We start from the raw sequence: 12,504 nt of genomic DNA, 5'->3' as shown, positions 1-12,504 counted from the left end.
TGATTCCAAACTTTACCTTCTCAGCTCAAAATTACAGTTAGTCCTGAATGAACTGAACGATTCGCTGTCTATTGTTGTTGTTGTTGTTCTTCTTCTTCTGATTATGATTATTATTATTATAAAGTAAACTCATGTCCTCATCCCGAGGTGGTGCATCTCTTTTCAGGCACACCCGCATTGCAGGTGAGCTGCATGTACCAGCCCTCCTGCCATTATTATTATTATTATTATTATTATTATTATTATTATTATTATTATTATTATTATTATTATTATTATGTCTTCGTTATACCCATTCAAAAAGAACGTTTGAGTTTGTTTCTGGGTCTGATGGTTATCACCTTCTTATCCTCCCACAATCTCTTCATGAATGCACTGTGTTGGGTCTTGCGTTCTGTGGAGCACTCCCTACCAGTTTTCTTTTTGGATTCTCCACGAATTTGTGCTTGGCTACTATTGTACTAATAACTCCACGATCTTCTATTATTATTATTATTATTATTATTTATTTATTTATTTATTTATTTATTTATTTATTTATTTATTTATTGTGCCATGTTGGCGGTAATGATATTCAAGCAATTGTACAGATTTTAGGGAATCCTAGCAAAATAAGCCTACTACATTTTAACGCAGAAATTGAAGCCATAAATTTCGGAACAATTCCAGTCGTGGCAATGGCCAGTCCTTCCACCAGCAGCTGCACTCGAGACGATGATTGGTACAATTGTCACCTCTCCATAGTGCCATAGACTTTCAATACGTTCTGCCGGTGGTGTATACTTGTTGATTTGCCTGGCTGAGTGGCTCAGACGTTTGAGGCGCTGGCCTTCTGACACCAACTTTGTAAGTTCGATCCTGGCTCAATCCGGCGGTATTTGAAGGTGCTCAGATACGTCAGCCTCATGTCGGTAGATTTACTGGCACGTGAAAGAACTCCTGCGGGACTGACTTCCGGCACTTCGACGTCTCCGAGCACCGTAAAGCCGTAAAGCCAATAACATTGTTTATTATTATACTTGTTGATCTTCTCGATATACTCTTCATGGAGATTCCCGGTGTTCGGGATCAGAGCGGCACTATATCCGGTCTTACCCGTCATAATAGTTCGATCCCAGTACAGTACATTTCAATCTCGTCATTTTCGAGTGCAGTTTGAGAGCTCTACTTAACATAGGCAAGTTTTTGATCAACCAGTCTGTGTTTAATGGCAAGTTCTTGGTACAAAATCTTGGCAACCGACTGGCGGCGTTCCTTGTACTCCGGAAGTAACATGATGGATGGTTTATTATTATTATTATTATTATTATTATTATTATTATTATTATTATTATTATTATTATTATTATTATTATTATTATTATTATTATTATTATTATTATTAGCGTATTCTCCCAATAATGGAAGACGTTAAGCAAACAACTCAATCAAGCTTTCTTTCGGTTCTTCTTGTTCTTCCAATAGGCTTTCATTCTCTCTGAGAAGGCTTGTTTACGTTCTTCCGACCATTTCGGTCTGCACTGTTTTTGCTTTGGTTGCTCTGATGTAACTTCCCACTTGTTGACTTTGTGTCTGAAGGTGTCTCTTTCTAAAATGTCTGTTGCACATATGTTTGCGTTTTTGAGGTCCTTTCGAAGTTCGTCCAGCCAAGGTGTTGAATTCTTAAGTGAGCTAACATAATTTAATATTCTTTTTGACAGTCGATTTTCTGGTAATCTTGTGAGGCGTCCAAAGAATTTCATTCGTCTTTTCTTAATGTCACTTTCAATGTTTGAAACTTTTTCTGTTGTTTTGATTGATTGTAGCCTGTAACCATCTTGGGTATATCTTGCTCCTAGGATTTTCCTGATGATCTTCCTCTAATTCTTCTAATTCTTGTTTACTGTTAAGTGACAATGTTTCACTTGCGTAAAGGACTGTTGGTTTTATGACTGTGTTGTAATGCCGAATTTTTGTCTGTCTTGACATGCATTTTTTGTTGTAGATGTCTTGAACTAACCCTAATGCCTTCTTGACTTTTTGGAGACGGTTTTGCTGTGAGATCTTCTCAAGGCCTGTCGGTTCGATAAATTCTCCGAGGTATTTAAAGTACGAGACCCGGTCGATTTTACCGTATTTTGTTCTCAGGCTCGTGATATCTGTCTTTGAACAGAAGAATTTAGTTTTCTCAAATGAAATCTGTAGTCCCACTTTTTCTGCAGATTCCTTAAGTATCTCAAGCTGCTTGATGGCAGTCTCCTCATCCTCTGTTAAAATCGCCAGATCGTCCGCAAATGCGAGGTATGGTACGTAGAGGTTGTTTTTGGGAAAGCCCAATCGGATCGGTTTCCAAGATTCACGTTTCTTGAGTTCCTTCTCCCATTCTTCCATAACCTTGTCTAGGACGACGTTGAACAGAATAGGAGAGAGTCCATCACCTTGTCTCACACCTGTTTGAATGTCGAAGGGTTCTGAAATTTCTCCCATAAATTTCACTTTAGATTTTGTGCCCGTTAGTGTTTGTTTTATGAGTTCTAGGGTTTTGGGATCTAGTCCTCTCTCTTCTAGAATTTGGAATAGTGAGGGTCTGTCTATCGAATCATATGCCTTTTTGAAATCTACAAATGTGCATACTGTAGGATTTTGTCTGAGGGCTCGTAGTTTAAGTATGGTTTTGAGGTTGAAAATTTGTTCTGGGCATGACCTGTTTGGTCTGAATCGTGCTTGAAATTCTGATAATTTGGGTTCTAATTGTTGTTGTGTTCTATGCAAGAGACAGGCTGATAGTATTTTGTATGTGACTTATTATTATTATTATTATTATTATTATTATTATTATTATTATTATTATTATTATTATTATTATTATTATTATTATTTTCTGGTCTTGATTACTAGAGCTATAGGAACACAATGGCATTTCGAGAATTTCCAGCAAACGTAAAGCCAAAGAAATGCCAAAAGAAGACGAACATTTGAGCCAATGAGGAATGAAGCAACCCGCTCGCCCCACCAGAGGCACGCTGGCTGGCTACCTTCGCGCAGGCGCATTTCACACGCGCCAACCCAGCCAGAAGTCAAGTTTTTAAGGCCATGTGACGTCCAGGCATGCTTCAGATCTCTTCTGACTGGAAGTTCACAATTCCCGCCCGCTCTGCCTTGCACTTATCTCATCCGCAATTGTTACGTATTTGTTTACGTCACTGAAATAGTAGACTTACGGGAAGCAAAAAAGAAAAAAAGGGTCACGCGACACGTCGTGTTAACCAATACGAAGTGACGTGGTGAATATGTGTGAGTGTGGTGATTTCAGTTTGTGTGCCGCGCGCTCTTTCTTCTTACGAGCTATAAATTGAATCCTAGTACTTGACAAGGAATTCAGTTGGCTCCGAGCTATCGCCGAGTGCGGAGCGCAGTGTGTACTTCATCGCGTGCGCGCCTGTGCTTTTTGACGCGAGTTTTCAAAAGACAACCCATTTAAAAATATTAAAGGTCATTGCAGTGCGAGCAATAGAAAGTCAACGCTCTGACGTGTGTTCTTCCATCGTATAATGTTCATGAGCCCGTCTGCTTTGACCGTGTTGGTCCTGGTAATCAAAACTGCTGCTGCCCTTGTGACAACATCGCCAGAACCGCTAACAATCAGAAACTTTGTTGCTATTGATACATTATACGATGGAGAACAAGAGAGAAGAATCCATTACAACGGCATCACGGCCAAAGAAACCGCGGTGATCACACGGACCTCGGACACTGGAGAACGGTAAGTTCTGTCTGCAACCTAACTTGATATTCTAGAGGAGTAACACTGAGTTATAGTACAAGAGGTCTTATAAATGAGACAGGCAAAACTTTTCGAAAAAGTGACATCTTGCTATTCAAAGAGGAAATAAGGTTTCCTGTTTTAGATATGCTCGTAACATGTTTGTTTTGAGATTTTAAAATTCCTTTTGGGCCTACAATTGTATTATTTTTTGTATCTTGTCTCATTTTTTAAGACCTGAAGGTGCTACCTATAGTCTAATGATTTCATGGAAATCCCATTTTTAGGAAAAATCGTTATCATTTTCAGCATTTTCAGTCCAAAATAAATTTTTTACTGTGATTATTGAATACAATCCAATTGCCTATCTTATCAGATCTTTAGCGTGAGAATAACATCAAATTTTGTGATTTAGGACAATTACACGAGAATTATTGCAAATTTTGGTGAGCCTACAAAATTCCGACAGCATTCAGATATAAAGGAGCGGTCTTATTACGGACGTCAAGGTCCCCATAGCGCTGGTAGGATATTATAACAAATGTAGAAGGGCTGCCGGTAGGGCGAATGCAGCCCTCAAGTAAACACCTCGGAAAGCCTCGGTTGACGTTGAAAAGCGCGAATTAATTTGGTGCGAATGCTTTAGGTCTTTGTTTTGTCAAAATATAATCGATTATTTCTTCGCCATTAACAGGAAGGGAAGAACATGTGCTAGGCACAAGGAAAACCTTCGATTTCATTATCTGCAATTCGCCCTTCGTGTTTTAATACAGTTTAAAAAGTCTATATTAACTACGAATATGTAAATATATTCTTGGCTCTCACTTTTGATTTTTGGAAGAGTTCAATGTTTTGACTTAAATCCTGGTGTTTGCATCATCCCAGGATAAACTGGCGGGGTAGAGGAGGGAGGGGACGATTGTTTTATAGTGAGGAACATTCCAGTGTGAGGCAGTGACAACAAGAGCCCGTTTTAATTTCCTAATAAAATGAAAATTCTCACACTGTTTGCAGTCATTTGGACGGGTCAGGGATGGAATGAATGAAGCCGCCATCTAGCGGGGCGGATAGGAAGCGTGTCTCACTCCTCTGGGTCTATAATGAATGACTGACAGATGAAATGAAATGCTGTCACGGGAATGAAAGATAACAGGGAAAACCGAAGTACCCGGAGAAAAAAACTTTTCCGCCCGCGCTTTGTCGAGCACAATCTCACGTGAAGTGACCGGGATTTGAACCACGGAATCCAGTGGTGAGAGGCCGACGCGCTGCCGCCTCAATCACGGAAGCTCCTTCATTTCGATATCATTATTGTACAAGTTTCGGTGACATGAGCTTCAAGCTATTAGTGTATTAGCTAAAGCGCTGAGCTGTTTGCAGTACGCACACAGTGACACAGAGACGAACTGTGCTGCTCTTCCTTGATTGTTCGTCTGGCCACAGCTGTGACAGTTGACTAGTGAGGGCACCGACGTCCGTCTTTGCGATTTCCGTATAGCAGACAAGTAGAGATCGGTGTACATTCATAGCGACCCACTGAGTATCCTCAGGACAATAGGAAATGTTCTTTGGCAGATGTTTTTTTTTTCTTCCAGTAAACTGTTAGCAAATCTGTATTTAAAAAAAAATATTATTTGCGGATTAAAGCCACGTATCTGTAACAAAACCAGCGGAGCTTTCAGCCAAGTTACTATCAGCAGGAGACTGCCGTATGCATTGGCCTGATAAGAACCAATGAAACTTGGCTGAAAGTTCGGCTTTCATGTTAAAGATTTATTACATATAACATATTGCACCCATAAGCTCTGCCTCCAAAAGGGCACAGTATATATACGCGGCTTTAGTCCAGAAGTAATATTTATGTAATAAATTATAACGAGCCGCGGAAAGCTAGCTACGATCATTATATCTTGAATTAATTTCCTCATATTTTTCTGAATGAGTAATTTCCAGCTCCAAGGCCATTAGCATCAAGTCAGTGAATGCCTCCTTGCCATTTTTCAGTAAATGGTCTCAGACGATTTGCTCACTTTGTAAAATAAGCATTTTCTGAGTGCATTTCTTTTTTTTTTTCTTTTTTTTTTTTTTTGCTATTTGTTTTACGTCGCACCGACAGAGACAGGTCTTATGGCGACGATGAGAGAGGAAAGGCCTAAGAATGGGAAGGAAGCGGCCATGGCGTTATGTAAGGTACAGCCCCAGCATTTGCCTGGCGTGAAAATGGGAAACCACGGAAAACCATCTTCAGGCTGCCGACAGTGGGGTTCGAACCCACTATCTCCCGGATGCGAGCTCACAGCTAACCGCACGGCCAACTCTCCCGGTGCCTGAGTGAATTAGTAGGGTGGATACGTATTATATCTTCACATCTTATTTCCTCGAGGTGACGATAACAGCACGTGACACGGTCTCTAAATAATCTCACTTACGCATTTTAATTTGATGTCTTTTCGACTGCCCGCATGTTCCGTATTACAGTAGAGAAACGAATATCTAGACTGAGTTTTAATTAATATCGTCAGATAAACACCAGGCATCTCTTACAAGCCGACATCGTAGCCACATCGGACTGCGGTCGAGACGCCGACATTCTACGACGGATCCTCAGAGGAAACTGATCACCATAAAATAACATTAAGATATGTTAACCGTTTGGCTTTCACTGCAAACACTACAGCTCATTATGATATAAACACTCAGTACTCTGCAATCTCTAAGATACGCCGTCAGAAATTATATGTTTCTTAATCGTTAGCTTTAATGTACTTTTTCTTTTCCAGTACTAAATACGTTTTAAAAGTAAAATTACTAACTAATGTTAAAGAAAAGAGAGTAGAAGATGTTCATATAGCACTCTACGAGTAAGACAGGAGCATTCACAAACTTTGTACTAGTGCATTTTTGTTTCCCCCGGACTGGACGTGTGTTGCAAACTTTTTATCCACAGATTAATTCAGCTGAACCTTCTCGATGATGCAACACCTGCAGCTCGCCCATTTTATTCATTCACGAAAAGGGGAGCGATTGATAATTTAGCAGTCACCATGGACATGTTATCAGGGTTCAAATCTCGCCGATAGCATATACAGTAGCAAGCACTTTGGTGCAGATCTAGAATTCCGTCACTTTCATTTATGTGTATTATTATTATTATTATTATTATTATTATTATTATTATTATTATTATTATTATTATTATTAGCAGTAAGCCGGCCTCGTGGTGTAGGGGTGTAGTGTCTGCTTCTTACGCGGAGGAGCGGTCAGGGACTTTTACCTGATTGTGAACACTGGTTCGAGGTCCACTCAGCCTACGTGATTATAATTGAGGATTTATGTAACGGTGAGATGGCGGCCCCCTCTAGAATAACGGCTGATCACACCACACCTCGTAATCTACAGGTCTCGGGACTGAGCAGCGGTCGCTTGGTAGGCCACGGCCCTTCGGAGCTGTTGCGCTATGGCTTTTGGTTGGTTGTCTGGTTATTAACACTAGTAGTCGTAGGCGAATGCAGACACGGTTTTTGGTGCCTGTGGAATGGGAAAGGACTATGTTCACGTACGACATCGGGCTGGTGTGAAAATGGGACGCTACGGAAAACCACGTTGAGGCCTACCGATGGTGCTTGCGGCCTGTACCGTGCAGTCATCTCGCTCCGTGGGAGACGGTACCAAACCTAGTTCCGGAATGACTGCCCAAACATACACGAACGTGATGATGTGTTGAAGATCGGCACATTTTGCTAGGAACTGGACAGTTCAACGTCCCATACAAGGGGGGAGAGACTTCTTCTGCATGGTCTTTTGGGGTGACGACCAGAGCCAAGGCCATTCAGCCACCGTTATTTTTGGAAGGTCTGATCATTTCCATTTTCTTTCCTTCTGATCAGTTATCGTATGGAGTTTAGTGCCGGGAGTGTCCGAGGACACGTTCGCCTCGCGTCGGCGATCTGAGTGTCTGGATGTGGGAAGATAATAATAATAATGAGGAAGGCAGAGGGGCACATAGTCTACTTCCCTTGAATATCACCAAGGCTTCACGTCTCCATCCGACGGACGAATCACCATTACTAGCCCCATATGAATTGTGCGGTATTGAACGAGACCACGGTGCCTTGACCATCATGGCCACGAGGCACAACAGCGACTCTACATTCTCAGCCTGATTGAACTTGCAACGACTGCAGTCATGAATTGTTCAGCTTCATGCAGAGCGTCGTTCATCAGGTAAAGCATTCGTCTCGCTAGAGATAACTTATTCGAAATGAATGTTTAATTGATTTTATTTGTATATATTCTGACTTAAGTATGTGTTTTCCGACCGAGACAGAATAGCTCACAATTTATTTATTTATTTATTTATTTATTTATTTATTTATTTATTTATTTATTTATTTATTTATTTATTTGTTTATTTATTTATGAGTGCTTCTAGCAGTTTAAACACAGCGAGTACCATGCTCTGCTAGCGTTATTCAGAAGGAAGACGGAAGAATAAAAATATCGTCACAAGAAAGCGGAGGGTCTCGAACGATGTGAAAATGAGAAACTCCCTCGGCCTCGCTAGGTTGATACCGTGGATATGAAGACGAAGCTTGATGTGAGACTCAGCTAGAGGCCGTGTAGTCTCCCGAATTGAGAATCTCTGGGATTACCCTTTTAGTCACCTCTTACGACAGGCAGGAGATATCGCAGCACTCCCCGTATTCACAGGAGACATTATTAGGGGAAGTGCATGTATTTTAGCTTACAACTCTAGTGACCGAAATGAAAATTCTCAAATTTTATACACGATATTTGTAGCCTACAGTGCATCAAATGACTTGGTGAAACTATTAATATTATCTTTAGTATTTGTTTGAAAGTAAGACAAGGTGATCGTGTAATTTGGACCGATAGAGTGGAACTAAGGTCAGGTGATACTTATCAGTTATTTATTTTTTGACTCGTTACGCCCAAATAAGAAGCCCCTGCTCAGTCCGTCCAATATTTAGTCGAGTCGGCTTTAAGAAAATTTGTGTTTGTGAATTAAGATTCCGAATTTTATTATATCTTGAACGGTTTCTTCGTTAATGCCAATTTGATTTTGGTCTTCACTGACAAGGCTAAGCCTGTTATTATCCATTGGCCATAAAATTGTAATCGCCATTTCCTATGGTATCTGTGATTTCTTCTGTCACTTGATAGATTTCATGCGATTTCTTTTTCATCCAAATTAGATTTTCGCACTTTGGTCCTAAGGTTTTCCGGGGATTTTTCTTCCTTGTTTTTCGATCATCCTTATTTCAGATCTTCCACCAATTGGAATAGTTTCAGATGCATAAAGTGCTTCTGTTTTAACTTCTGGGTTATAATGTCGTAATTTTGCCTTTTTTGATATAGTTCTTCTATTGTATCTGCTCCAAGTAGTTTTGTATGCTCTTTGAAGTTTGCAATTGTTTATTAGGTTGCTGATCTAACCCTGTTGGTTCAGTAATTTCACCTAGATACTTAAATTTGTCTACTTGAGCGATATTTCCATATTTGGTGATTAATGGTTGATTGTTGAAACCTGATCTAGTCCCTTCCTTCTTTTCATAACAAATTTGGAGTCCTGTTTTGACTGCTGTTTTTCTATAAACTGGATTGCTTGCTGTTAGATAGTAGAGCAAATGGTAACGGAGTAAGGTGAATTCTGTTTTGGATACCTTTAGTTTTATTTTGCCTTAAATCATAATCACTTTTTCCAGAAAAAGGAAATAGTAAGGGAGATATTCCATCCCCTTGTCTGACTCCTGTTTTGATTTCAAATGGTTCAGACATTTCTCCTGTAAATTTTACTTTCGATGTTGTATCGTTCAATGTGTACTCGATTATTGTTTTCTTGTCAACTTGGTATTCCATAACCTTCAACGGATCAACATGATGAATTTAATATATTTTTAATGAAATACTAAAGCGATAAAATACGACACTTTTGACATCTTGGACGATGATGAAATAATTCATTCTGAATTTTGGAGCTATTTTCATGAGCCCACTTTTCGCAACTATTGCACAGAATCCAATCAATGTCGTCAGATAGCTCCTCGCATAGGCTAAGTGGACTGGAACCTGCCCTACACCGCGGGGCCAATCGCCAGTAAAACTACCAAGTTGTTTTAACGAAGTCCACGACATGCACAGATTTAAAAAAACTAAATAATGTACGAAGTATTTACAATTTACGGATGAAACTATGTTAGTGGCTTTACGTCGCACAGGTCTTATGGCGACGATGGGATAGGAAAGGCCTAGGAGTTGGAAGGAAGCGGCCGTGGCCTTAATTAAGGTACAGCCCCAGCATTTGCCTGGTGTGAAAATGCGAAACCAAGGAATACCATCTTCACGGCTGCCGACAGTGGGGTTCGAACTCACTATCTCCCGGACATGAAACTATGTTAAAACTTACCTGGATATGTCATAACTGCTTGTAACACGTAAACACCGTCTTGGCTGATCACAGCACACTTCCTGGTCACCGTACAAGGAATGTGAGTGTTAAGATTGTTTTCCTCTTCACCCTTCAACCTCAAGTCCATTAGCAAAACCTATCCTCGGCTTTTTTCGAGACCCCTCCCTCAGACCGGGGGTGACCAAACCTGCAAATACCAAAAATATTATCGATCCAAATTACTTTATTATTATTATTATTATTATTATTATTATTATTATTATTATTATTATTATTATTATTGAGGAAAGCAACGCGAAACTACCTCACTTGTCATTCCCCTAGTACGGCTTTTCTGTGACACATAGGCCACCTATGACAGCTGATGGTGAAACTGTTGAGGATCAAACCAGCCTCCGGGCTGAGCACTTAACATACATACATTATTATTATTATTATTATTATTATTATTATTATTATTATTATTATTATTATTATTATTATTATTATTACCATAATTTAAAAATACATATATCAGGATACCTTGAACAGTTGTTCTCCCGCGAAAGCTTACTACTTTGCGCAGTTCTAAACGTAAGCCTTTGTCCTTGATTGATTATTCAGTTCAGTCTCGAGGTCTTATGCTGCACTCAGCTGAAGGAATGGTAACGGCAACACAACAATATTGACAGTTGTTACTGGCACCTTATCAGAGTTAAGTATCGTTCACGTCTGTAACACCGAGGAATTTTCGTCCTTCACCCTACGTCGAAACTCAGACTGAAAATAGGAAGGATAAAGAAATGTTATTAGATCATGGTTGAGGAACAGTGGACCTTATCCGAGCATCCGCGCTACGTCCTTCTTGTTATTGAAAGGGTGACCACAAGGCCTTCACTTAGTTCTGTCAGGCTCCTCTCTTTCATCTTTCCTATGTGACCTCCCTTGGTCAAGTCCTGTTGTCTTGCAGGACCTAGGGAGTCTTTCAGTTTTCACGCCCTTCGTTGCTCTTGCACAGGAATAAAACTCCTCGTTCAGCAACAAGCACAATTTTTCCGTGCATGACTTGAGATAACAATTAAGACAATAAGATCGTATGTTATTGGAAATGTTCTCCTCCTGCATCCGCACATTTCTGGCATCGTCTTAGGAAACTCCGATTCGCACGCATAGGTTCGTCTTCCGTAACTGAAGATGTTTCTCTCCGGATATGGTCTTTCAGTCCGTCCAACGTGTGAGGGTTTCTTGCATACACTTTATTTCTTCACCTCGCCCATAAATGAAAGTCTCAAACACTTAAATCTGGGCACCGTGACGGCCATACATCAACACTTAACACACGTTCTAAGCACGGACCTGAACTGTGAAGTGCGGGCATTCCCGTGCTGTGTAACGGGAAGTGACGAGTCAAGTCCTGCCGGCCAACCAATGAGAGAGACTGCAACATAGCCGAGGCTCCGAGCTCGCAATGCACTCAACAAGCTTGTCAACGTCGGCGCGTTATCCACAGATACTCACTAACACGGAAGATGAGCAGTTAGGATGAAAGGTAGGTTAGAGCTACACACCATTTGTCTGGACAAGAACATTAGTCTGGCTAGTGAGCAGACCTTAGGAACAAAAATAAAATTGTGGCATTATTTATATTCAGGTTCTCTCTCTCTTTAAAATCTTCCATATATGTGACAATACACCCATTTCTTTGCACTGTTGCACTGATTTAGTATCGATATACATTAGATGTTTTATACAAAGAATAACAACTGAAAGTATGCATTTAAATGCACTATAAAACTTAGCTATTCGATGTTAAATGATATGAATCCCATATGGGTATATTATATGTTGAAACAAACAAAACATGTTCTGTAGTAAGGAGCTTCACTGGGAAGTGGTTGGAATACTCCATGACCATCTCAAGCCTCGGCCCTCCGTCACAAGGCTCACCTGCAGGCTTTGCGCAGTGTCGGATTACTGCACTGCTAGATGTGTGTGAACTACGGGTAGGTTTACCAATAGCGCTCGGAAGTTGAGCAAAAGTCCTTTTTTTTTCTTTCTCGAATATCTGAAGAAGAGGGCAATATAATATTTCTTCATTCTGGGTCATTGGAGGCCAGAAAACGGTGGGTTGTATTTGTCCTTTTTAGCCTTCTTCGGTGTTTTTGGCTTTGAGGTCCTTTTAGGTCTTAACGGCTTCTTCACCTTCTTTTTACTAGCCACTCTCAGTTCGACTAATTCATCACCTCTTTAAAACATATTTTCTATAGTAAGATAAAAAATGAATTGAAAATAAGAAACTAATGCTTGAAAGAAACCAGGGGAATCAAATTATCTGCCAGATAAGTGAAATATT

At 40.2% G+C, this 12,504-nt stretch overlaps 1 protein-coding gene across 3 annotated transcripts in view; it reads left to right on the top strand.

Annotated features, from left to right (window-relative positions):
• The first annotated feature begins 3,336 nt into the window (after positions 1 to 3,336).
• Positions 3,337 to 12,504, top strand: part of GIIIspla2 (Phospholipase A2 group III) — a 143,312-nt gene continuing 134,144 nt past the window's right edge. For 2 of the 3 annotated variants that reach the window (XM_068229538.1, XM_068229536.1), the window contains exon 1: positions 3,337 to 3,742. In XM_068229538.1, coding sequence (XP_068085639.1) covers positions 3,531 to 3,742 — 212 coding nt within the window. In that variant the 5' untranslated portion in view covers positions 3,337 to 3,530. The remainder of the gene's footprint in view (positions 3,743 to 12,504) is intronic. The other variant, XM_068229537.1, reaches the window with a different exon arrangement.

Source organism: Anabrus simplex, chromosome 10, assembly GCF_040414725.1.
Source record: "Anabrus simplex isolate iqAnaSimp1 chromosome 10, ASM4041472v1, whole genome shotgun sequence".
Lineage (NCBI taxonomy): Eukaryota > Metazoa > Arthropoda > Insecta > Orthoptera > Tettigoniidae > Anabrus > Anabrus simplex.
The sequence above is the reverse complement of the archived record's forward strand: the minus strand, read 5'-3'. Positions and strand labels throughout refer to the sequence as shown.